This window comes from Prunus mume, linkage group LG5, assembly GCF_029339155.1.
Source record: "Prunus mume cultivar Tortuosa linkage group LG5, ASM2933915v1, whole genome shotgun sequence".
NCBI lineage: Eukaryota > Viridiplantae > Streptophyta > Magnoliopsida > Rosales > Rosaceae > Prunus > Prunus mume.
Genome location: NC_142702.1, coordinates 15839820 through 15860593, shown reverse-complemented (window position 1 = coordinate 15860593; position 20774 = coordinate 15839820). Strand labels below are relative to the sequence as shown.

Below are 20774 nucleotides of genomic sequence, written 5' to 3'. Positions count from 1 at the left end.
AGGGTTCAGGGTTTAGGGTTATGATTTAGGGTTTAGGGATTGCGCGACGCTAGTTCTCTTATGTCGCGCAAGGTGGTGAAAATTTTGGCGGAATTACTACCTTGCACAACCATTTACATTCATCGTTGTGCACGTTAGCGAAAATTTTGGCATTTGTGTTTTAGGGTTTAGGGACTGCACGACGCTATTTGATTCTTACGTCGCGCAAGGTTTACCTTGCGCGATGGTTTACGCCTGTCGTCACGCAAGTTGGGGAAAATTTTGGCGTTTGGGTTTTAGGGTTTAGGGACTGCACGATGCTATTTGATTCTTACGACCTTGCGCGATGGTTTACGCCTGTCGTCGTGCAAGTTGGGGGAAATTTTGGCGTTTGGGTTTTAGGGTTTAGGGATTGTGCGACGCTATTGGGGTCTTACGTCGCACAAGGTAACAAAATTTTGGTGGAATTATTACCTTGCGCGACAGTTACGTCTGTTGTCGGACAAGTTGGCGAAAATTTTGCTGGAAAACTTACCTTGCTCAACGAGGATTTGCTTTTTTGTCGCACAAGCTCATATTGCGTGACGGTTAATATTCTAAGTAGCGCAAGTTCAATTAAAATTTCTGAAAAAAACTTCGAACCTCGGACTCGTCACTTTCTCCCCTCACTTCCTCTCTCTTCGACAAGGTAAAATCCTGCGTCAACCACCTCAGCTCAACCCATGCCACCACCGCAAGGACCGGGCGCCACCACCTTGAAGCCCGACCTTGTCTCCGCCGTCACTTTTGCGCCTTTGGTTTTGACAAATTTTCAACACCGCCAATTCTCTCTTCTCTGGCCACCAAACCCAACACCTGAGGTATGGTTTCTCGAGTATTTTTCATGCTCTAGCTTATGGTTTGGTAGGATTTTATTAATTGTTAGTTTTGGTATCTCGAATTTTAACCATAACTTTGGCCAATTTTTAAATTTAAATTCTGGCCATTTCCGGCCATTTTTTGGGTTAGGTCCAAGAACAAAAGTGCCTCCAATTGATGTTCTAAACCTAGGGTAGGAAGCTTGGCCCTTAATTTTAAAAATTTTACAGCGATCGTTATTGCTTTGGACACCCAGGCGTTGCTGCTCGTGTGGCGGCGCGTGGGGTCTGTAGCACATGGGCATTGTGTCCCGTTGCAATCCCTTAGTTGTCATGAGCACGTAGGTATGCTCGGATTTCAATTCGGTTACCATTTAAGTCTGGAACGGATTTCACCTATTGTACGATTTCCGGGTTTGATATGTTTGGACCGTTGGATCGAACTCAAACTCACGTATGTAGTACCTTGTATTTGTAGGATTGTATAGGATTCAAAGGATTGTGGATCAGAGTCCCGGATAGTCCGAAATCACCAACCCTAGGGCAAGATATGCTTTAATTAATTAGTTCCGATTCGTTATGAAATTGTATATGCTTAGATTATAGCTTGGTAAATTGGATTCATTTATATGTTTATTAATGAAATTTTGCAGATGTCAAACCTAATTAAAAGTCGTAAGGCGGTGTCGATGCGTAGAGTTCGACTCCCCACTCGGCCGTCATCTGCATCCTTGCTCGGCAGATCGATGGACCACTTGCCGCTTGGTCTCGGGGTGTCCCATGCGTCAGCATCATCAGCATCATCGCTGGCACAACCATTAGCGCTAAGCGTCCGTCATCGCCTGCCAGGTACCACCGAGACCACATTGACAGGCGCATCGTGTATCGGGGTCTGACAGCCAGTAAAGATTTCCTTCAACTCCAATTGTTTTGGACCAATATTTTATAGTTGAATTTGTTATTTATTTAGCTTTAATTTTATATTTCTTTGCAACCAAGAAGAACACCCAAGGGTCGTGTCGACAGTTGAAGATGGCGAAGGTCACTCGGATGACCAATAGTTGTATCAACATCGGATACGACGAGCGGCATCGGGCTGTACCAACAGCGAACTTGCATAGCTCATTGGCCTATGACAATTGGTCACGTCATTCGAACCCATTGGCCAATGCAATGGAAGTCTTGGAAGGTCATGCCTGATGAAATCAAGACGGAGGTATGTGGATAGTTGTATGTATGTATCCTACCTTTTATTTGTTTTTCCTTCAAACTGTATATATTTATATTACTGCTTGTATCTAATTAATTTATTGCAGACCAACTACAATTTAGAGGACCTCGACGACGAGTCATTGTCGTACGTCAACAGACTCTTTGCTGAGAGGTACAAGCAGTGGAAGAGCAATTTGCACCATCATTTTCAAGCATTTGATGATCCGCAGGTCGCTCTTCAGGAGGGTTGCCTGAAGGAGCTTTAGGGGCGGAGGATAGTTGGCGTGGCTCTACGCTCATTTTCAGGCGCTCGATTATATGGTATTTTTATATATATTAAAGTCAAAATTATTACATGTTTCTTACTAATGTTTATTTAATTTTTTATATTTCATTTCAATTTCAACTAATACGTTTATTTTTTGTATAACAGAATAAGGCCCCTTCTCATATAGGATGGACGCACGACAGCGGGTAATAATAAAATTATTTATATTCAATTTTTAATGTCATTAATATTAATTTGTTTTTTTCGTGCTAACATTTTTCTTCTCTAATTCAATTCAAGGGGGGTCCAAATTCTCGGAGATCAACATCTTTGGTGACGTTTATGTTCGACCTGGGAATGAGTTGGCCGAGTCCCTTCATATAATTATTCATTTAATTTTAATTTTAAGTATTATTATATGAATGTTTTAATTAATATTTTATATTATGTTAAATAGACGATGATGGTGGAGAGGAGCCAATTGATTCTTCAGGAGTCCGCCTCTCAACTTCTTCCCGATACTCCGCTCGAGTGCTGTGGATCCTCCAGAGGATGCTAGGTTTGATCTTGACGGAGACGTTGGATCGGACTCTCGGAAGGAGGCCGGGGACATATTGTCGAGGGATGAGGAATGCCCGGCGGAGGGAACCTAAACCTTGTTCATCATCGCAGATCAAACGATCAGTGGCTTTGGCAGAAAGGTGGCGAGCTTCGTGGTCGATGTCCGTGCTTCAAGTCCCTCACGCGTCCGCATTCCAGTCCCACATTTTGATCCCTTGTCGACCTCGAGCCCGTCCGACCCGAGCATGGGCACCAGACCTCTGCTCCTGTAGACAATGTTCAGACCTCTGAGCCGCATCTGCTTGATGACCAAGTAGATTTTGGAACATTGTTTGATTAGTTTTTTACTTTCATAAATATATTTTAAACATTTCTCTTGTAGTATACATTTATATTATTTTATATAATTTTTTTTTTCTCTTCATTACATTTTTTTTATTGAAATTTCATTTTATTACCAAAAAAAAAATAAACCAAATTTTTTTTTTACAAAAAAAAATATGTAAAATTAAATTTAAATAATATATATTTTAATTTTGCGCGACGAAACTTTTTTCGTCGCACAAATTCACTTTTTACAAAATAAAAAAACGTAAAAATAAATTTTAAATAAATAAATTTTATTCTTGCGCGACAAAGACTTTCGTCTCATGAAAAAGACATGCGCGACGACGACAATTTCGTCGCACAAATATTGAAGACACGAATTGCGCGACGAATACCAATCGTTGCACAAATATTTGCGACACAATTGCGCGACGAATATAATCTGTCGACAGTGTACTCGCATACGAACATGCTTTCGTTGTGCAAAGGTGTCCGAGATGAACAATTGTGTTGTCCCTAAACCTTTTGTGCAACAAAGGTTAACTGTCGCTCAGTTTTACACGACTAATGAAAAAACTTGGTCACGCAAAGTCTTTTTTCACTTTCTTTGCGCGACGGATTGTGCTCAACAAATTTTCTGTCGCGCTGAAATATGTGCAACTAAAAATAACTTTGCGCGACGAAATGCTCTTCGTCACGCAAATGGTAAAATGTAGTAGTGCTAGTGGTTTGCCCTCCCCTTTATCACCCAGCTGGCCTAGGTTAAAAAACTAATAATAATTAGCAACTCTTATTTTCCTAACCTAAATGACATGCTGACATTGGACCTAAAGTAGGGTTCCTTTCTTTTTCTTGTTCTTTGTTAATAGACTTATTTATGTACATGCTTTCTGTGCTTTCAAACTTGTCTCAGATTACCACATGTGTTTGCAAACGTCTCAAAATACCCCCCAAACTTTTAAAAAAGTCTCACGTTACCCGTTCCGTTAGTTTTATAGACATTCCGTTACGTGCGTCGCGCCCCACTTCGTTTTAATCTTTAACCTCTGCGAATAAGGGTTTTTCAGTTCTAAGAAATGGGGAAATTAGGTGCTCATAGGGTTTGGAGAACTCTATGACTTGTTTACCAGAGAAAACTGTTTGGAATTTTGGTGTGGTGCTCATGAGGATTGAGCGTGGGGAGAGAGAATCAAAAGAGAAGAGGCTCCCTTTGGTGTTTAAAGATTGGTCATCACTTAGAGACCTTGGCAAGCATGAAAGGCTGGGGAAATTTGGTCCTTCTTGTTGGTCTGCTTCTTGGGCTGATTGGTTCACTCGGAGATTTGGGTTTGTTGCTTCTTGGGGTTTTGAAGGGGATTTCTTGCTCAGAATTCCATGTTCAAATCAGTATGAATCAAAGAGGCTGAGAAGGTCTTCTTCTCTTTCTTCTTCTTCTGCAACCTTTTTTTTAAAAAAGGGGTATAGCCGCTCGGCTATACTTTTAAATATATTTTAAATGAAGTGGGGCCCAACGCACGTAACAGAATGTCTATAAAACTGACGGAACGCAGGTAACTTGAGACTGTTTTTAAAAGTTTGGGGGGTATTTTGAGACGTTTGCAAATACAAGTGGTAATCTTAGACAAATTTGAAAGCACAAGGGGCATGTACATAAATAAGCGTTGTTAATATGATGATGTGGTACGGTTCTTTTCTCTAATTTCAAACAAAAACTCCAATATCGTGGACTTAACTCTATGAACAGTACATATTCACCTTTGAAGTTGCCCAAAAGCCACCTTATTTAACAATCAATTCTTTATCATCACAAACGTCTGGTCCTCTTTCATTGATTATCAGATACGTATGGACAAATTCATATATTTATCTCTCCATCACCAACTCCCTGCCCCCAACAAACCATCCTATCAATAGCTGGGTTCTCTCATTTTCTATAGGTATGGACAAATATGCATAATACAAGTGTTTTACCAATACACCCATACTGCACGATGTTCACCATTTACTAATCACTTTTAAGTATAGTGAAGAATTACTAATTCTTGTATTTTTATATAGAAAAAAACTACTACTTGATAAAAGAGTAATGCTACACTTACCATATTTTTATCCAACATTTCTATACCACATGTGGCATGTCCATATCATATGTCACATCAATTAAATTAATGAAGTGTATTTTAATAAAGAAAGTTTAATTAATGGTTTTTTTTAAAAGTGTTAATAAATCATGAAAAAAAGAAAAGATTAAATAATTTTAATTAATGTGATTGTCCACCTTATCTGCCATATCATGTGGTATGAGAATGTGGTATATAAATGTGATAAGAGTATCATTATTCTTGAAAAAAAAAAAAACAAAAGAAGAAAATTAATTCCTTTAAATGTGCAACATGTGTTGCAGTGTATGGTTAACTTTTAATTTCTAATATTAAAAAAAAAATCTTACATGTGAACTACACCGTGACTAAAATGGCGAGGAAAATATGAAAGTGTATGGCCTTTAGCTTTAGCGCCAGAGTTTGAATTTTTTGTTTTCATCCCCTTTGAATTAGTAGTTAAGTTAGTAGTTGGTGAATACGTGCCTCTGTTTGAATTTTGAACCACACAATAGTTTTCTTAATAAACTCCAATCTTTTATAATAATAATAAAAAAAACCCATTTTTCTATTAGACTGATCTCTCTCTCACTCAGCATAAAACAAGGAAAGACACCAACATAAAAATACGCATGCATCATACGTGGAATGATAATATTCCACATGCACATGTTACCTACCATCACAGAAAATTCCAAAAGCCACATAAAATAAAGAAAATAATGTCGAAATTCCTCGGATTAATAATTACGTAGATTAATGTCTTCGAGTGCGTACTCTGTCCTTTGCCAATACTGTAGAGTCTATTTTCATATTGTTTGTGTCGACGGATTCTGAGCTTTTGTATTTAGTTATAGTGTCTGCCTACCAGAGAAATAATTTAAGCCACTAATTAATTGGCTAAAAATATAAAAACCCACATAAAGTTTGGCAAATAGAGCTCTCTTGAGGGGTACATACGAAGCTTTTTTGTTGCTGGCGCTTTTGCAACTTTTGTCAAAATAATCGACACAAAGCATGTCTGGCTTTGCTGCTACACTTCAAAAGCTGAAAGCGCATGCCTAACTTTATAATAACTATAGCTGATTAAAGTTGATGGACACCATTAGAGAAACTTGCAATGCACATGTGGTGTCCTCGAGCTTTGAGCCCGTGACCAGAGTACAAAGAAAATGCATGTATGTAAGATTATGAGAAATACTCAAATTATTGTGGGTTCTAGAGGAGCTTGAAGTGGAGTATATGAATTTGTTTTTTTTTTTTTTTCCAAATACAAGTGATACTAAAAGAGGAAGAAATGGGAACGAAGAATGTCAGATGCAAAAAATATATGATGTTAATTAGAAATTAATATTTTAATTCACATATATTTTTTAATAGGAGATTCACAATCTGATGAAAGTGAGGTCTAGATTCAAGGAAAAACAGCAAGAAATATGATAATATGATAATTGAATGTTGCTCCTCTTTCCATGGGGTTCCTACTTTTATTAGTTATGATTCATTTTTACTTTCCAATCATTTCGTTTTCATTCCATTCATCTTCTCCTTTTCTATTCTTATTATACGATTAATTGTAATGGTGCCTAAATTTGTACCCGAATTTTATTTAGATCATTCAACTCGTTTTTTAGTTTCTACTGTCCTCTCACTCGTTTTTTAGTTTATGTTGTCCTCCAACTCACACGCTTTTCAATTTCGTCATTCCGTTAGTTTTTCCTTCACTAATATGGATCCGAATTGACGGTTTTACTCCTCAAATAGACGAAAAATTTGACGAAATGAAGAAATTGTAACGTGCAAGAATTGAAAGACGACATAAACTGAAAAACAAGTTGGAAAACCAAAACAAAACTTGCGTATAAACTCAAGAACCATTATAATAAATACAAGCAAGTCCACCCTTGCTTCAAAACCGGGCAAAAGGCAGTCCAGGGGGGAAGGAAGCAGCTCCAGTACGCAAAGGCCAGCCCTGGCAAGAGCTGGGTCCCACGAGCCCAGGCAAGCCCACGGGCAAATTCAGCTCGAGCTGCTGCCAGGGCTAACTAATGCAATGCTGACGTCATAATGACGTTAGCAACCCAAAAAAAATATTAAAAAAAATTAAAAAATACCAAAAATTGCAGAATTTTTTAAAATAAATACCTAGGCATATTCTTTACTTCCCACACCAAAAACTATATACAAATTCATCTCCTCATATCTCATATGAATAGTATTTGCCTTAGACTTTCCCTGACTTACTCTCATGGGTGGAACTCAAATGGGTGACACTATTCACGTGAATAGTGGCAGCTTGCCTTAGACTTAGCCTTTGTAGGTGGAAGTGCTCTAAGATCTTCAAAAGACAGCCATCAACTTAATTATTGCATTTAAACAGGAAAGTATCTTATATATTAGACGTGTCCTATCACGTCTTTACTTCATGCGCAAGGCTTTACTTCAACTAAAACATGCTTCCAAAAAATTGGTACACTATTCACTTCAACGGTCCAAATCAGCGATTCCAATTCTCTAGTCTCATCACATTATTTATATATATGGTCCATGATGATCTTGATAAACTAAAGGACCACCCTTGTGCCATCACATCTGGTCTGATATGAATACGACCTAAACCAACCAATCGCATGAAGCTGACTTAGAACAACCAGTCAACACAATAAAAAAAACAAAATGCACGTAATGTATGACGAAAAATACTTAACTCATTACACGTAAGGAGCCAAGAAATGTCACGATACATTTCTCCAATGGTCATGAGCAGGCCTCGCGATCAAATTTATAGGTGAAGCTTCATTTTCCCTTGTGGAAATTTCACAAGTCGAAAACATGAAATGTCAGCCACCGGATTAGAGGACCATTTCAATGATAATGTAGGGCTACACAATTGATGGGGTCGTACGTCTTCCTAAACATAACCATTTCCATTTAGTTAACTAAGAGGCATCGTCTGCGGTCTGATAAGCAACCACCAGCTAATTTTTCTTTTTTGGAAATTTGCGATTTGCAGAAATTTGGACATTTGCAGCACTTAAATTCCCATGGTTTGTATTCAACTTTTTTTTTTTCTTTTTTTTTTTCTTTCCTATTCTACCTTTATCTTACATTAATAATTTTTTATCTTTATACTTAATTTTCCAACTTGCACTCCATTGTTTAGGCAAAATTATATGGTCCACCTAACACAAACACTCATGTCCTAGAAATAAACCTTGCAGCCATTGGTTTTTTTTGGAAAAGGCATTAAATTTGAATGCAAAAGACAATAAAATACAGAGATGGCTAAAGTGACCACAAAGAAACAGAAAACAAAGAAAGAATTACTAGACTAAACAAAATTCTCATATACTCAACGCTAGAGCTCAAATTAAAATCACAACATGACTTGCCATAAAAAAAAAAAACATGTTTGGTGGCTAGGAAAATTCAACCATACAAGTGCAAACAAAAGTTATAACAAGAAGTAAACCTTGGGGTCATATCAATCAAATCCAACCAAATTGATTCAATAATGTTTAAAAAGTATTAAAAAGCAAAAGAGAGTGTAAGTGGAGAAAGAATAAAACTTTAATGTAGAGTAAGGGTAGAATTGGAAAGAAAAATAATAATAAATAACAAAATTGATTAAAAAGTATTTAAAAAAAAAAAAAGAGTGTAAGTGAAGAAAATCAACTCCCTTTCATAAATTATGTGGAATAATTTGAAATAATATTCCATTATGCTTCTGTACTTCACTAAAAGGCCCTTTTTAATGACCGGTGAAAATGCCCTTTAAAAAAAGTTAGGATAATGAAATTTAGATTAGTAGCAAAACAATAAACGTACAAGTTAATACTTTGAGGATGAATCAAACTTAAGACCAAATTATGAATTAAAAACAAAACTTCGTATGTTCAATGTACTAACATATTTTTAACCATTTTAACTAAAAGCCAAACTAACCCCATCAAAACCAATTTGACTAACATTGGCACGAAAATCCATCAAATACTTTTGGCCTCCCAAGGGAAGAAAAAAAAAGAGTACTTCCTCCATCCCTACAAGAAGATACTCATTCTTCCTGTAAATTACAATTTGATACATGTACAAAAATAATTTATTAAAAATATAAAAAGAAAAACTTAGGGAGTTTAACACCCAAAATGGGGGCTGAAATTATAAAAAAAACCCAACACCCAAAACACTTTATAAACACACCCAAAACTCATCATTACACACACTCAAAACCCACCCAAAAAATATACAATTGTTGATTTTGGGTGTGTTTCTATGTTTAAATAGTGCTTGAGTTTTTTTTATAAATACATGTCTATGATTGGGTTTATTTATAAATTTGTAAAAAACTTATGCACACGTGTCACACTGCTATTAGGAAGAATATATGAGCTTCTACTTACTACTTACATGATAAAGAGAGAAGTATTTCCAAAATGAAATATTTGGATCCCAAACCCCCTTAAAAAATGAAAAGACAAAAACTCAAGATTTTCATCATCTTATACACAAAAATAAGGGGAAAAAGGAATCTATATATCCAACTTGGCATTATATATTTCATCTTCTTATATAAGATGATATTTTTAAAAATAATTCCACTATATATTCCTGACAATCCCAGGAGTACTTTCACAATTGTTTGTATACATATCAATGCTCAATCATAAATCTTAATGAAAAGAAAATAAATAAATAAGCATATCCAAATTCTAGACACATATATGCTTTTCCCTTACCAAGATCTAGATTGAACTGAGCCATACATAACAATGCGCACCAGCCCATACATATGATTGCTTTTCTTACTGGACAGAATGGGACAAAAGTTATCAGAAATGGTATCAAACTTTGTTGTGCGCTTTAGAGATTTTCCACTAATAAAGATAGAGCTCAGATTAGATAAAATTTCAGACACAGCCCCCTTTGTGGCTTTATTTTCCCCGCAGAACGCAGCCCGAGATAGAGAAAAATAGTTGTAAGCTTCTTGATCAAGAAAAAATAAAACCAAAATTGCAAGTCGTATTTCCTCCCTTTTCCCCTTTTCGACTTTAAAAATTAGAGGCTTATAGTTATTTCACACGTGTATATATCGTTCCTCTTACAATATCTGATGATTTATTCGGTAGGTAAAAAGCTTATGTCTATAAAACTCATTGTATGTAAGAATTTCGGTACTTTTTTTTTTTTCGGTGAGGCTGAGTGGGGATCTCATATCTTTGCTTCTTCAAACTTTGGCAGACACTATGGAGTACCATTTACCTTTGTTTCTTTAAAACTACTTTAGAGCCATCACAATATTTATATCACATAGCTTTTGTTTGCTTCTCACAATTGGCTCTCTTATAAGTTGGCATAAAAAATCAGTATCAGCTTATATAACCAGCCAAAATGACGGTCCAGTATCAGTGTATATAAGCAGCCAAAAATGACCGTCCCCATTCGAGCTCCCACGTGATATTGCCTACCCTTTCAATAAAACACACATACATCCACTCTTGAGTGCCAAAATATATATACCTACAAAAATTTTGTAATTATATATACTACACAAATTCATTCTTGCTCTCTCGCTCTCTCTCTCTCTCTCTCTCTCTCTCTCTCTCTCTCTCTCTCTCATAACCATGAAAAACACTTGAACTTCATTGTCGTTGTGGTCCGTGATCTCGGAATTAAAGTGTCCTCTCATACTTGCCACAGCCTTTCTCACCGAAGTTTACTTATAATTGAGTTCTCTTGAACTCATTATATTAATATTATGAGTCTGAGAAACTCTGAGGTCAGTCCATAGAAACAAAAAACATCCGTCAGCAAAAAACTACAAGAGAGAGAGAGAGACTGAAGCTTTAAGCTGGATAGAAGCATGGGTTGGGAAGACATGCTTGATTTTCAGACTGCTATAAGTAAGTTTTATCAGTGTTCTTCTTCTCTTTGTTTTTGTCTTTCTTGTTGCCAGTTTTCTTGGTGTAATCGTCGTCACCATCACCAAACTAATGGAGAATAAGAGTTTAATGGGTTAGTCTTAAAATAAATAAATAAACCAAAATTTTAGAACGGAAATGACTTTTTGCTATTTGGTCAAGAACCCTTTGTAGCTTTGCCTCCCTATTTTTATAATTTTCAATATAGCTGACCATGTATATAGCTAACAATACCCCGATATATTTGCCAAGTAGTGTTCACAAGCTCTTCATTAATTTGTGTTAGAGCAACTCCACCCATTTGCCCTTTGCTGGCAAGGGGGACTAGGCAGAAAGCAAAGTATGTTTCCACCCGTTGTCATGGCAACCACTATTCACATAAGATATGAAGAAATGAATTTGTATAGAGTTTTGATTTGGGAAGTGAAAAATATAACTAAGTATTTATTTAAAAAAAATTCTGAAATTTTTAGTTTTTTAGTTTTTTTTTTTGGTAAACCCAGGCTAGATTGAGGACTGGTTTTGCCTGAGGGCCAGCCCAGGCTTGTGGAGCCCACCCACAGCCCAAGCAGCATTTGTCCGCTGGAAGGCTGTTTTGGGCCTAACCCCCCCTTTGCCCGGGCACGCTGGAGTTGCTCTTATAGACTTGACTGGACCTCTTGGTTTGTGGTTATAGTAGTAGTTTTGATTAATTAATCACACTTTGCAAGTCCTGACTGGTTATTGTCTTTGTTGGCCAAAGATATAGAGAACGGATAGGGGTAGGTTTTTTTGTAATGCAGTGTTGTGGTACTCCTTTTCTTTGACCCGATTTTCTTCTTTGGTGTTTTTTTATGGCAAGGTTTTAACAATGCCACATTTTCACACTGCACATGGATCCGGTATTTCTAGTTGTATGTTTTCTTCGTCCTTGGTGGATGAGATATGCCCATTTTATACACATTCATCATAATTTTTTATCGACTTAGCGCGTTCTTACACATACTAAAGATGAATCAAACTATGTGGCGATGTAGAGATAATGATATAGATGAAACTTCAAGTTCTTATGAAGGGAATTTTCAAGTAAAGTATGAGGGTTAGAAGCCGTGAAATCATACAACATATCAGAAGACATGACTAGATTTTCAACAAAATAGTAGCAGACACATACTGTACAGATTACAGAACTGCTTAAAAGACAGTGTTAAGGAAAAAAAATTGATTTGTATAAATTACGACGATTACTTGCACTACATTGGACCGAAACAGGCGTGACCAGATTTGTTTTGTGTGGCAGATTTTAGGCTTCTTCAAGTTCAGTCAGAATGGCTCCAGCAAAATTTGCCCTGCTTGTCTGAGCACACTAGCATAGTTATGCAACTCAGTTTCCTTGGAATCTCAGTACTACATTTTCTGAAAAATAATATGGACCTAATCTGCAAACGAAGAACAAAGTTCCCAGATCAAGGCACAGAGAAGCATGGCATTGGCGTACGCTTCAGCACCACTCACAAAACCAGCATGGCTTGTTCTCTTTTTCTGATGGGAACTCATTTCGTAGTGCTTCTGTTGTTACTCAATGGAAGTGTGACTTACTGCAACCATAAACTTCGTGCTTATTTATCGGAGAGTATGCAAGTCATATCATGGACAATTTCATCTGTTGCAGTATACTGGATTGTGACTATCAAGTCCATCAAGTTCCCTTGGCTACTAAGAGCATGGTGGCTTTGCAACTTCTTCTTGTCCATTATCTCTGTGGCCGTTGATACTCATCTCCGAATCACGTACCATGGTGAGCTTAGATTACAAGATTATGCTGGCTTCCTCAGTCTCCTTGCATCCATCTGCCTGTTTGGTATTTCAATACGTGGGAAGACAGGACTAACCTTCATTGTCCCAAATGGCATCACTGAACCACTTCTCAATGGAAAAGGTGATAAACATTCAGAAGGGAAAAAAGAGTCTCTATATGGAAAAGCTACTCTTCTCCAACTCATTACATTCTCTTGGCTGAACCCCTTGTTTGCCGTTGGAATCAAGAAACCCCTCCAACCGGATGAAATCCCAGATGTCGATATCAAAGACTCTGCTGAATTTCTGTCTCACTCATTTGATGAGAGACTAAAATATGTTAAGGAGAGAGATGGAATCACAAACCCAACAATCTATAAGACAATGATCTTATTCATCTGGAAGAAAGCAACAATCAACGCAATGTTTGCTGTAATAAGTGCTGGAGCATCATATGTTGGCCCATACCTCATTGATGACTTTGTAAAGTTTCTGAATGAGAAGAACACTCGAAGCTTACAGAGTGGCTACATTCTTGCACTTGCCTTCTAGGAGCTAAGATGGTTGAGATGATAACACAGAGGCAATGGATTTTCGGGGCTCGACAGCTAGGCCTTCACCTTAGAGCTGCACTTATATCTCAAATTTACAAAAAGGGCTTAGTTCTGTCAAGCCAATCCCGCCAGAGCCACACTAGTGGAGAAGTCATCAATTATATGAGTGTAGATATCCAAAGAGTCACAGACTTCATCTGGTACTTAAACATAATATGGATGATGCCCGTTCAACTCTCATTAGCAATTTACATTCTTCATACGAACCTTGGCATGGGTTCAGTTGCTACATTAGCAGCAACTTTTGCAGTACTACTTTGCAACATACCAATGACTACGATCCAGAAAAGATACCAGACTAGGATCATGGAAGCAAAGGACACCAGGATGAAAGCCACATCAGAAGTTCTTCGAAGCATGAAGACAATCAAACTTCAGGCATGGGATACTCAGTTCCTACACAAGTTAGAAAGCTTGAGGAAAATAGAGTACGATTGGCTATGGAAGTCACTAAGACTGTCCGCAATTGGGGCTTTCGTCTTCTGGGGATCACCCACATTTATCTCTGTGGTGACTTTTGGAGCTTGCATGTTTATGGGGATAGAACTCACAGCAGGCAGAGTTCTATCAGCATTGGCCACCTTCAGAATGTTACAAGACCCTATATTCAATCTACCTGACTTGCTCTCCGCGATTGCACAGGGAAAGGTTTCCGCAGATAGAGTAGCTTCCTATCTCCAGGAGGATGAAATTCAGCAGGATTCCATTGAGCATGTTCCAAAAGATCAGATGGAGTTTGCAATTGAGATAGAAAATGGAAAGTTCAGCTGGGATACCGTGTCAAGCAGCATAACTCTTGATTCAATACAGTTAAAAGTGAAGAGGGGTATGAAAGTGGCAATTTGTGGGACTGTAGGATCAGGAAAATCTAGCCTGCTGTCATCCATTCTTGGAGAAATACAGAAAGTTTCAGGAACAGTAAAGATCAGTGGTACCAAGGCTTATGTTCCTCAATCTCCATGGATACTGACAGGAAATATCAGGGAGAACATTCTGTTTGGAAATGCATACGACAGGGACAGGTACGACAGAACCATTAAAGCATGTGCTTTGGAAAAGGATTTTGAGCTATTCTCCTGTGGTGATCTAACAGAAATTGGAGAGAGAGGAATAAATATGAGTGGAGGACAGAAGCAAAGGATACAAATTGCTCGAGCAGTTTACCAGGACGCTGATATATATTTGCTTGATGACCCTTTTAGTGCTGTTGATGCTCACACAGGCACCCAACTTTTTGAGGTTAGTCTTCCTGGACTTGCTGTGTCAGGAGCAACAACTTGAGGATTCTACTTAAAGTAGATCCTGTTATCAAACGTTTCCTAGTTTGATGAAGCAACAGCCTGGTGAATTATGAAACTGATTATAGTTTGTATACTCTTGCAGGACTGCATGATGGGAATTCTCAGGGAAAAAACTATACTATATGTCACCCACCAAGTTGAGTTTCTCCCGGCCGCAGACTACATTCTGGTATGCGTATAAATTATCTCTAATTCGTCAGTCTTTTTTTCTTTTCCTGTTTGGTGATATTTCCTTAGTCACTTGTGAAAATGGACCACGGAAAATATACAACATATAATGTCACTGAAAATTAGCTTATGTTTTGATCCCTACTAGTCAATGGGTAACCTAATAAATAATATGGGTTTGATAATATATACGCTTCATGATTCCAAGTTCAAAGAACCATCCACAATTCTTAGGGTTGTGAGGAACTTGAATCAGAGTTATACTAATATGGGTTTCAACAGGTTATGAAAGATGGAAAAATCGCACAAGCTGGAAGATTTGAAGAAATTCTAAGACAAAATATAGGATTTGAACTTTTGGTTGGTGCTCATAGCCGAGCTCTAGAGTCAATCCTCACAGTTGAAAATACTAATGCAACTTCTCAAGGTCCAACACCAGACGGTGAATCCAACATTGAGTCCACTTCAAATGCTGAACTACAACAGACACGACATGAATCAGAGCATAATCTCTCCCTAGAGATAACAGAAAAAGAAGGAAAGCTAGTGCAAGATGAAGAGAGAGAAAAAGGAAGCATCGGAAAAGAAGTTTACTGGTCTTATTTGACCACTGTGAAAGGGGAGTGCTAATACCAATCATACTCTTGGCACAGTCATCATTCCAAATACTACAGGTAGCTAGTAACTATTGGATGGCATGGGCTTCACCTCCTACAAGTGAGACTGAGCCTAAACTGGAGATGAGTTCCATACTACTTGTTTATGTACTACTTGCCGTTGGAAGTTCACTTTGTGTGCTGCTGCGATCCTCGCTAGTAGCAGTAGCAGGACTTTCAACTGCACAGAAGCTCTTCACAAATATGCTACATAGTGTACTCCGAGCACCAATGTCATTTTTTGATTCAACCCCAACTGGAAGAATCTTAAACCGGGTAAGTTATAATTAAATATGCATGATTTTGAGCTCACATCACTCTCCAGAAGGACCACTACTACCCCAAGGAATGAGAACCAATAATTCATGGTACACAGGCTCATATAATTCAAACTCAAAATTTGGATTTATGATCGAGAATAAATTCAGATGTTAAAGAATTAGTAAAAAGCTAGAGGAAGTAGACTGAAGGAGCAATAAGTCAACAAATCAAAATATAAATGTCTGATAGCAGAAATGTATCTGTGTGTGTGTGTGTGTGTGTCTAAAAGAGAGGTGCAGGACTGAAAAGCCCTTTATTTAATTGTGCAGGCATCGACTGATCAAAGTGTTCTAGATTTGGAAATGGCAAACAAATTAGGTTGGTGTGCTTTCTCAATAATACAGATTTTAGGGACCATTGCAGTAATGTCGCAAGTAGCCTGGGAAGTCTTCGTCATCTTCATTCCAGTAACTGCAGTCTGCATATGGTACCAAGTAAGGACTTCTATCTCCTCTTAACATATAATCAATGTAAAGATGATTAGTTAATTTTAAGCAACACAGAAAACGGAAAAAGGAATGGAAAATTCCCATACAATCTCAGTGTTCAAGTTCCTCTTCTAAACAACAACATTAAATCATGGATATATTATGATATGTTATAGTATTAAAACTTAATTCGTGAAACTTTTCAATAATCAGAAAAGCAACACATAAAACCATTAAGGAAATTATGTAAGAAAAGAAAATTGAACTTGTTTGAAATTCTACTGATCAAGAAAACATGATATGAATGTTAAGTGGCTTCCAAATGAGTCCTCTGTGTGTGCATGTGTGTGTGAATCTGGATGAATGATCTCAATTAGGGGTATTGACTGAAAATTTGATAATTGTTACTTCAGCAATACTACATACCAACAGCACGAGAACTGGCACGGCTATCAGGCATAGAAAGAGCTCCAATCCTCCACCACTTTGCAGAATCACTAGCAGGAGCAGCAACAATCCGTGCTTTTGATCAAAAAGAGCGTTTCAGTCATACAAATCTCAGTCTTATTGACAACCACTCAAGGCCATGGTTTCATAATATGTCAGCAATGGAATGGCTTTCCTTCAGACTAAATCTACTCTCCAACTTTGTTTTCGCCTTCTCTTTGGTTTTGCTGGTGACCCTGCCCGAAGGAGTTATCAATCCAAGTGAGTATCCGGATCATTCAAACAAGAAAACTCTTTCATCTGCTGTTTTGTTTCCAGGCCTGACTTTTAACAAACAAAATTACGTTTCTTTTGGGAAAGAAAACCTATTTAGTCATTAGCAGAGCACTTACACAGAATTAACTTTGTATTTTTTCTTTTCATTCAAACAGGCATTGCAGGGTTGGCGGTAACATATGGAATAAATTTGAATGTTTTGCAAGCTTCTGTTATATGGAACATATGCAACGCAGAAAATAAGATGATCTCTGTTGAAAGAATTCTACAGTATTCAAACCTAACAAGTGAAGCACCTCTGTTAATTGAAGAGTCCAGGCCACCAATCAATTGGCCAGAAGTTGGAACAATTTGTTTCAAAAATCTGCAGGTAAGCCACTGGAAGATTTTAAATCATGGGGACCAAAAGTTTAAAACTTTTCATTCAATTCTGCACACAAACAATGCTGCACACTCCTTATACACACATTTGGCTGCCGTGCAGATTCGTTATGCTGAACATCTTCCATCTGTGCTGAAAAACATTAGCTGCACATTCCCAGGACAGAAAAAAGTTGGTGTTGTAGGAAGGACAGGAAGTGGGAAATCAACCCTCATACAGGCCATTTTCAGGGTAGTTGAGCCTAGAGAAGGAAGCATTATAATTGATGATGTGGACATTTGCAAGATTGGCCTTCATGACTTAAGATCAAGGCTTAGCATCATTCCACAGGACCCAACAATGTTTGAAGGAACAGTTAGAGGAAACCTTGACCCGCTAGAGCAATATTCCGATAGTGATGTTTGGGAGGTAATTATTCTTATCAAATAAGCATTAACAAGCTACAGATGATGAGTTATTTATTCCACAAATGAAAATTACTTCGAATTGATAGTCACCTTTATAACTATTGAAAACAAACTCCCAAATTTTCAGGCTCTAAATAAATGTCAGCTAGGTGATCTGGTGCGTGCAAAGGAACAGAAGTTGGATGCCTCAGGTCAGATTCATTATTTCGGACTGTTATTAAACTTAAGTTCTCTAGTAAACTTCTAACATGCATGACTCTAACAGTGGTCGAAAATGGAGAAAATTGGAGTGTGGGCCAAAGACAGTTAGTTTGTCTTGGAAGAGCCTTGCTAAAGAAAAGCAAAATCCTGGTGTTGGATGAAGCAACAGCATCAGTTGATTCTGCAACTGATGGAGTGATACAGAAGGTCATCAGTCGAGAATTCAAAGATCGAACGGTTGTTACAATAGCTCACAGAATCCACACAGTAATTGACAGTGATCTCGTTTTGGTGCTCAGTGATGGTAAGTATAAACACAAACACATGCACACACATGTATGCAAGCATGCAATATATAGGAAACTAGAAAGCCATAAACACAATGTACACACCATATTAATTCAGAGACGTACATTAAGATAATTGCAAGAGAGTTTAAGCAATTTTTGTGCAAACAGGACGGGTTGCTGAATACGACACGCCAGCCAAGCTACTAGAGAGAGAAGAGTCCTTGTTTTCTAAACTCATAAAGGAGTACTCGATGAGATCCCAGAGCTTCAACAACTTAGCAAATCTACAAAATTAAACCCTGCTTGATGGATCAATAGGAGATCCCAAGGCATAATTCAAAGAACCATGAATTGGGCTAGGATCATTTTATACCAATGTCTGAAACTTTGATTGGAGCCAAATGAATTGTAGCTGTTATAGTCACTTCTACAATGTAAACTAGAAGCCCAAATTCATGTTTCTTCTCATAGATGCAGCATTCAAGAGATTATGAATTTTATATCAATGTCAAAATAAACAAAGGTGTTCTCTGGGGGATCTGTTATATCTATATCAAGTTTGTAAGTAGCAGAGTTTACCAATTTAAGCATTTTGGCTGATAAAAGAATTCCAAGAATCTTCTGGCAACTTATCTGCATTGAATTGTGTAAACAATGTGTTAGATTCCAAACCCAGAAAAATTCCAACGTAACCCTTCAGAAAGAATTTCATCATTTATATTTTCTATTAATACCCACCTTTTTGCTCACCCATAGTATAGAAAAAACAACTTTGCAATTTTACTTTTTGAGGTTAAAAGTTTGCTCTTCTGTCAAAAACAAAATCATTTTCATTTACTTTTTATGTCAATCCATAACCCATGTACACACCCATCTTCTTCAACTCACTCTCTCTTATCTTTTGTGTTGGGGCATTTGGAATGCAAGGGTAAATGACTTGGTTATAAATGGAAAACTAATCGCTGTGCCGGATTGCATTGAATTGTTGCTGCATGCATTGGTGTGAGGTTACAGATTGCCAGAGACTTGGGTTTAGAAAGGTTAATTATTCTTGTAATTATTCTTGAATGGATGTTAAGAATTTAATCTCCAAATTATCAAGTGAAGGATATATTTTCATATAACCTTTGAAAAATGGCAGCTGCTATATTTGATTTTCTCTCCATAGCCTTAAATGCTAGTTTGACTAGTGTTTGTACAAATTTCCTCACGAAAATATTCGTCTAAGATTCTTTCGTCTTCTCTACTTCTCTTTCTCCCTGCAAAACAGATCGGGTAAAGGACCACACCCGGGGGGTGTTGGCCAAAGGCCCTCCGATGCCTAAGTTAGGTAGGGTATTTCAAGGAAAACCGGGTGGCCGGAGCCATGTGTGGTGGCCGGAGCCGTGTGTGGTGGCCGGAGCCTTGTGTAAGAGAGAGAAAGAAAGTGGTGGCTAGGGTTTGTGAGAAATAATTTCTGCAGAGTTTCAGTAGGAATTTAGACGTACCTTGACCTTTGTGCGTAGCCAAGTATTTATAATGGTCTCGGAGATTAGGGTTTCAGAGGAATAATTCCGTAGTTGGTAAGGAATTATTCCTCCCTGATTTGGCATTGATTTGATTAATTAGGGATTTGATTTATTTGGGTAAATCAAATCCCTAATCGTGGTAGGTATCAGATCAAATCCTAATTTAATTAGGTAACTCCTCATTTAATTGGGAATTGGGGTAGGAATCAAATCAATTCCCAACTTAATTAGGTAATTCTCAATTTAATTGGGTAACTCCCAATTAAATTGAGTAACTCCCAATTAGGTTGAGTAATTCCAATAGGTCAAATAATCCCCAAATGGAAGGAATTATTTGACCTAGGGTATGATTTAATTCGGTTCCCACAAATGCCCCCTAGCTTCTGTATGGCACGTGGTGGCATGTAGGAGATGTGAATTGTTTGTTGGGCTGTCCACCTGTAACTGGGCTTCCTCCTTGGATTTGGGCTCCTGAATGGAGGAGGCTTTTGACTTGCCAACTGGTCTTTCACTTGGGTTGTCCAAATTGCATAATGGGCTGAGGCAGCCGCCTGCTGCGCTTGGAGCAGTGGCGATGGGTCACTTATTTGTGGTTGATCCAAATCTGCTTCAATTCCTTCTTCTTTTTGTGTCACGAACTAGGAACAGTATGAGTCAAGGCAATCACATGTGGAGCACGGACATGTTGGAAGTCAGCGGCAGATTAGTAGGGAGGTTGGCGACGGTCCGCTCATTCCTCTCACCTACATGTGATGGTAAGTTGCATCCCTATGATCTG

At 37.8% G+C, this 20774-nt stretch overlaps 1 protein-coding gene and 2 pseudogenes across 2 annotated transcripts; all 3 read left to right on the top strand.

Moving 5' to 3' along the window:
* The first annotated feature begins 2028 nt into the window (after positions 1–2028).
* On the top strand, positions 2029–3168 carry LOC148917112 (uncharacterized; annotated as a pseudogene).
* Positions 3169–10843: 7675 nt separating this feature from the next.
* LOC148917110 (putative ABC transporter C family member 15) lies at positions 10844–19096 on the top strand. Of its 2 annotated transcripts, none has more exons than XR_016127053.1 (11): positions 10844–11203; positions 12501–14850; positions 14995–15081; positions 15363–16012; positions 16327–16491; positions 16899–17193; positions 17364–17578; positions 17693–17998; positions 18125–18188; positions 18263–18502; positions 18657–19096. XR_016127053.1 is itself a non-coding variant. In XM_089052582.1 (11 exons), exons 4-11 carry the CDS (start codon positions 15773–15775, stop codon positions 18782–18784), a joined length of 1653 nt encoding a protein of 550 aa, XP_088908708.1. In that variant the 5' UTR covers positions 11059–11203; positions 12501–14850; positions 14995–15081; positions 15363–15772; the 3' UTR covers positions 18785–19096. The 2 variants fall into 2 exon arrangements, 1 of the variants encoding a protein (XP_088908708.1); XM_089052582.1 differs by having other exon boundaries at positions 11059–11203.
* LOC148917111 (ABC transporter C family member 9 pseudogene) lies at positions 12629–13549 on the top strand (annotated as a pseudogene).
* Positions 19097–20774: the final 1678 nt, after the last annotated feature.

Coding starts and splice junctions, on each gene's coding strand:
- LOC148917110 (XM_089052582.1), top strand. CDS start 15,773: ATGGCATGGGCTTCACCTCCTACAAGTGAGACTGAGCCTAAACTGGAG. Junction 17,999..18,124: donor CCGATAGTGATGTTTGGGAG/GTAATTATTCTT, acceptor CCAAATTTTCAG/GCTCTAAATAAATGTCAGCT. Junction 18,503..18,656: donor CGTTTTGGTGCTCAGTGATG/GTAAGTATAAAC, acceptor TTGTGCAAACAG/GACGGGTTGCTGAATACGAC.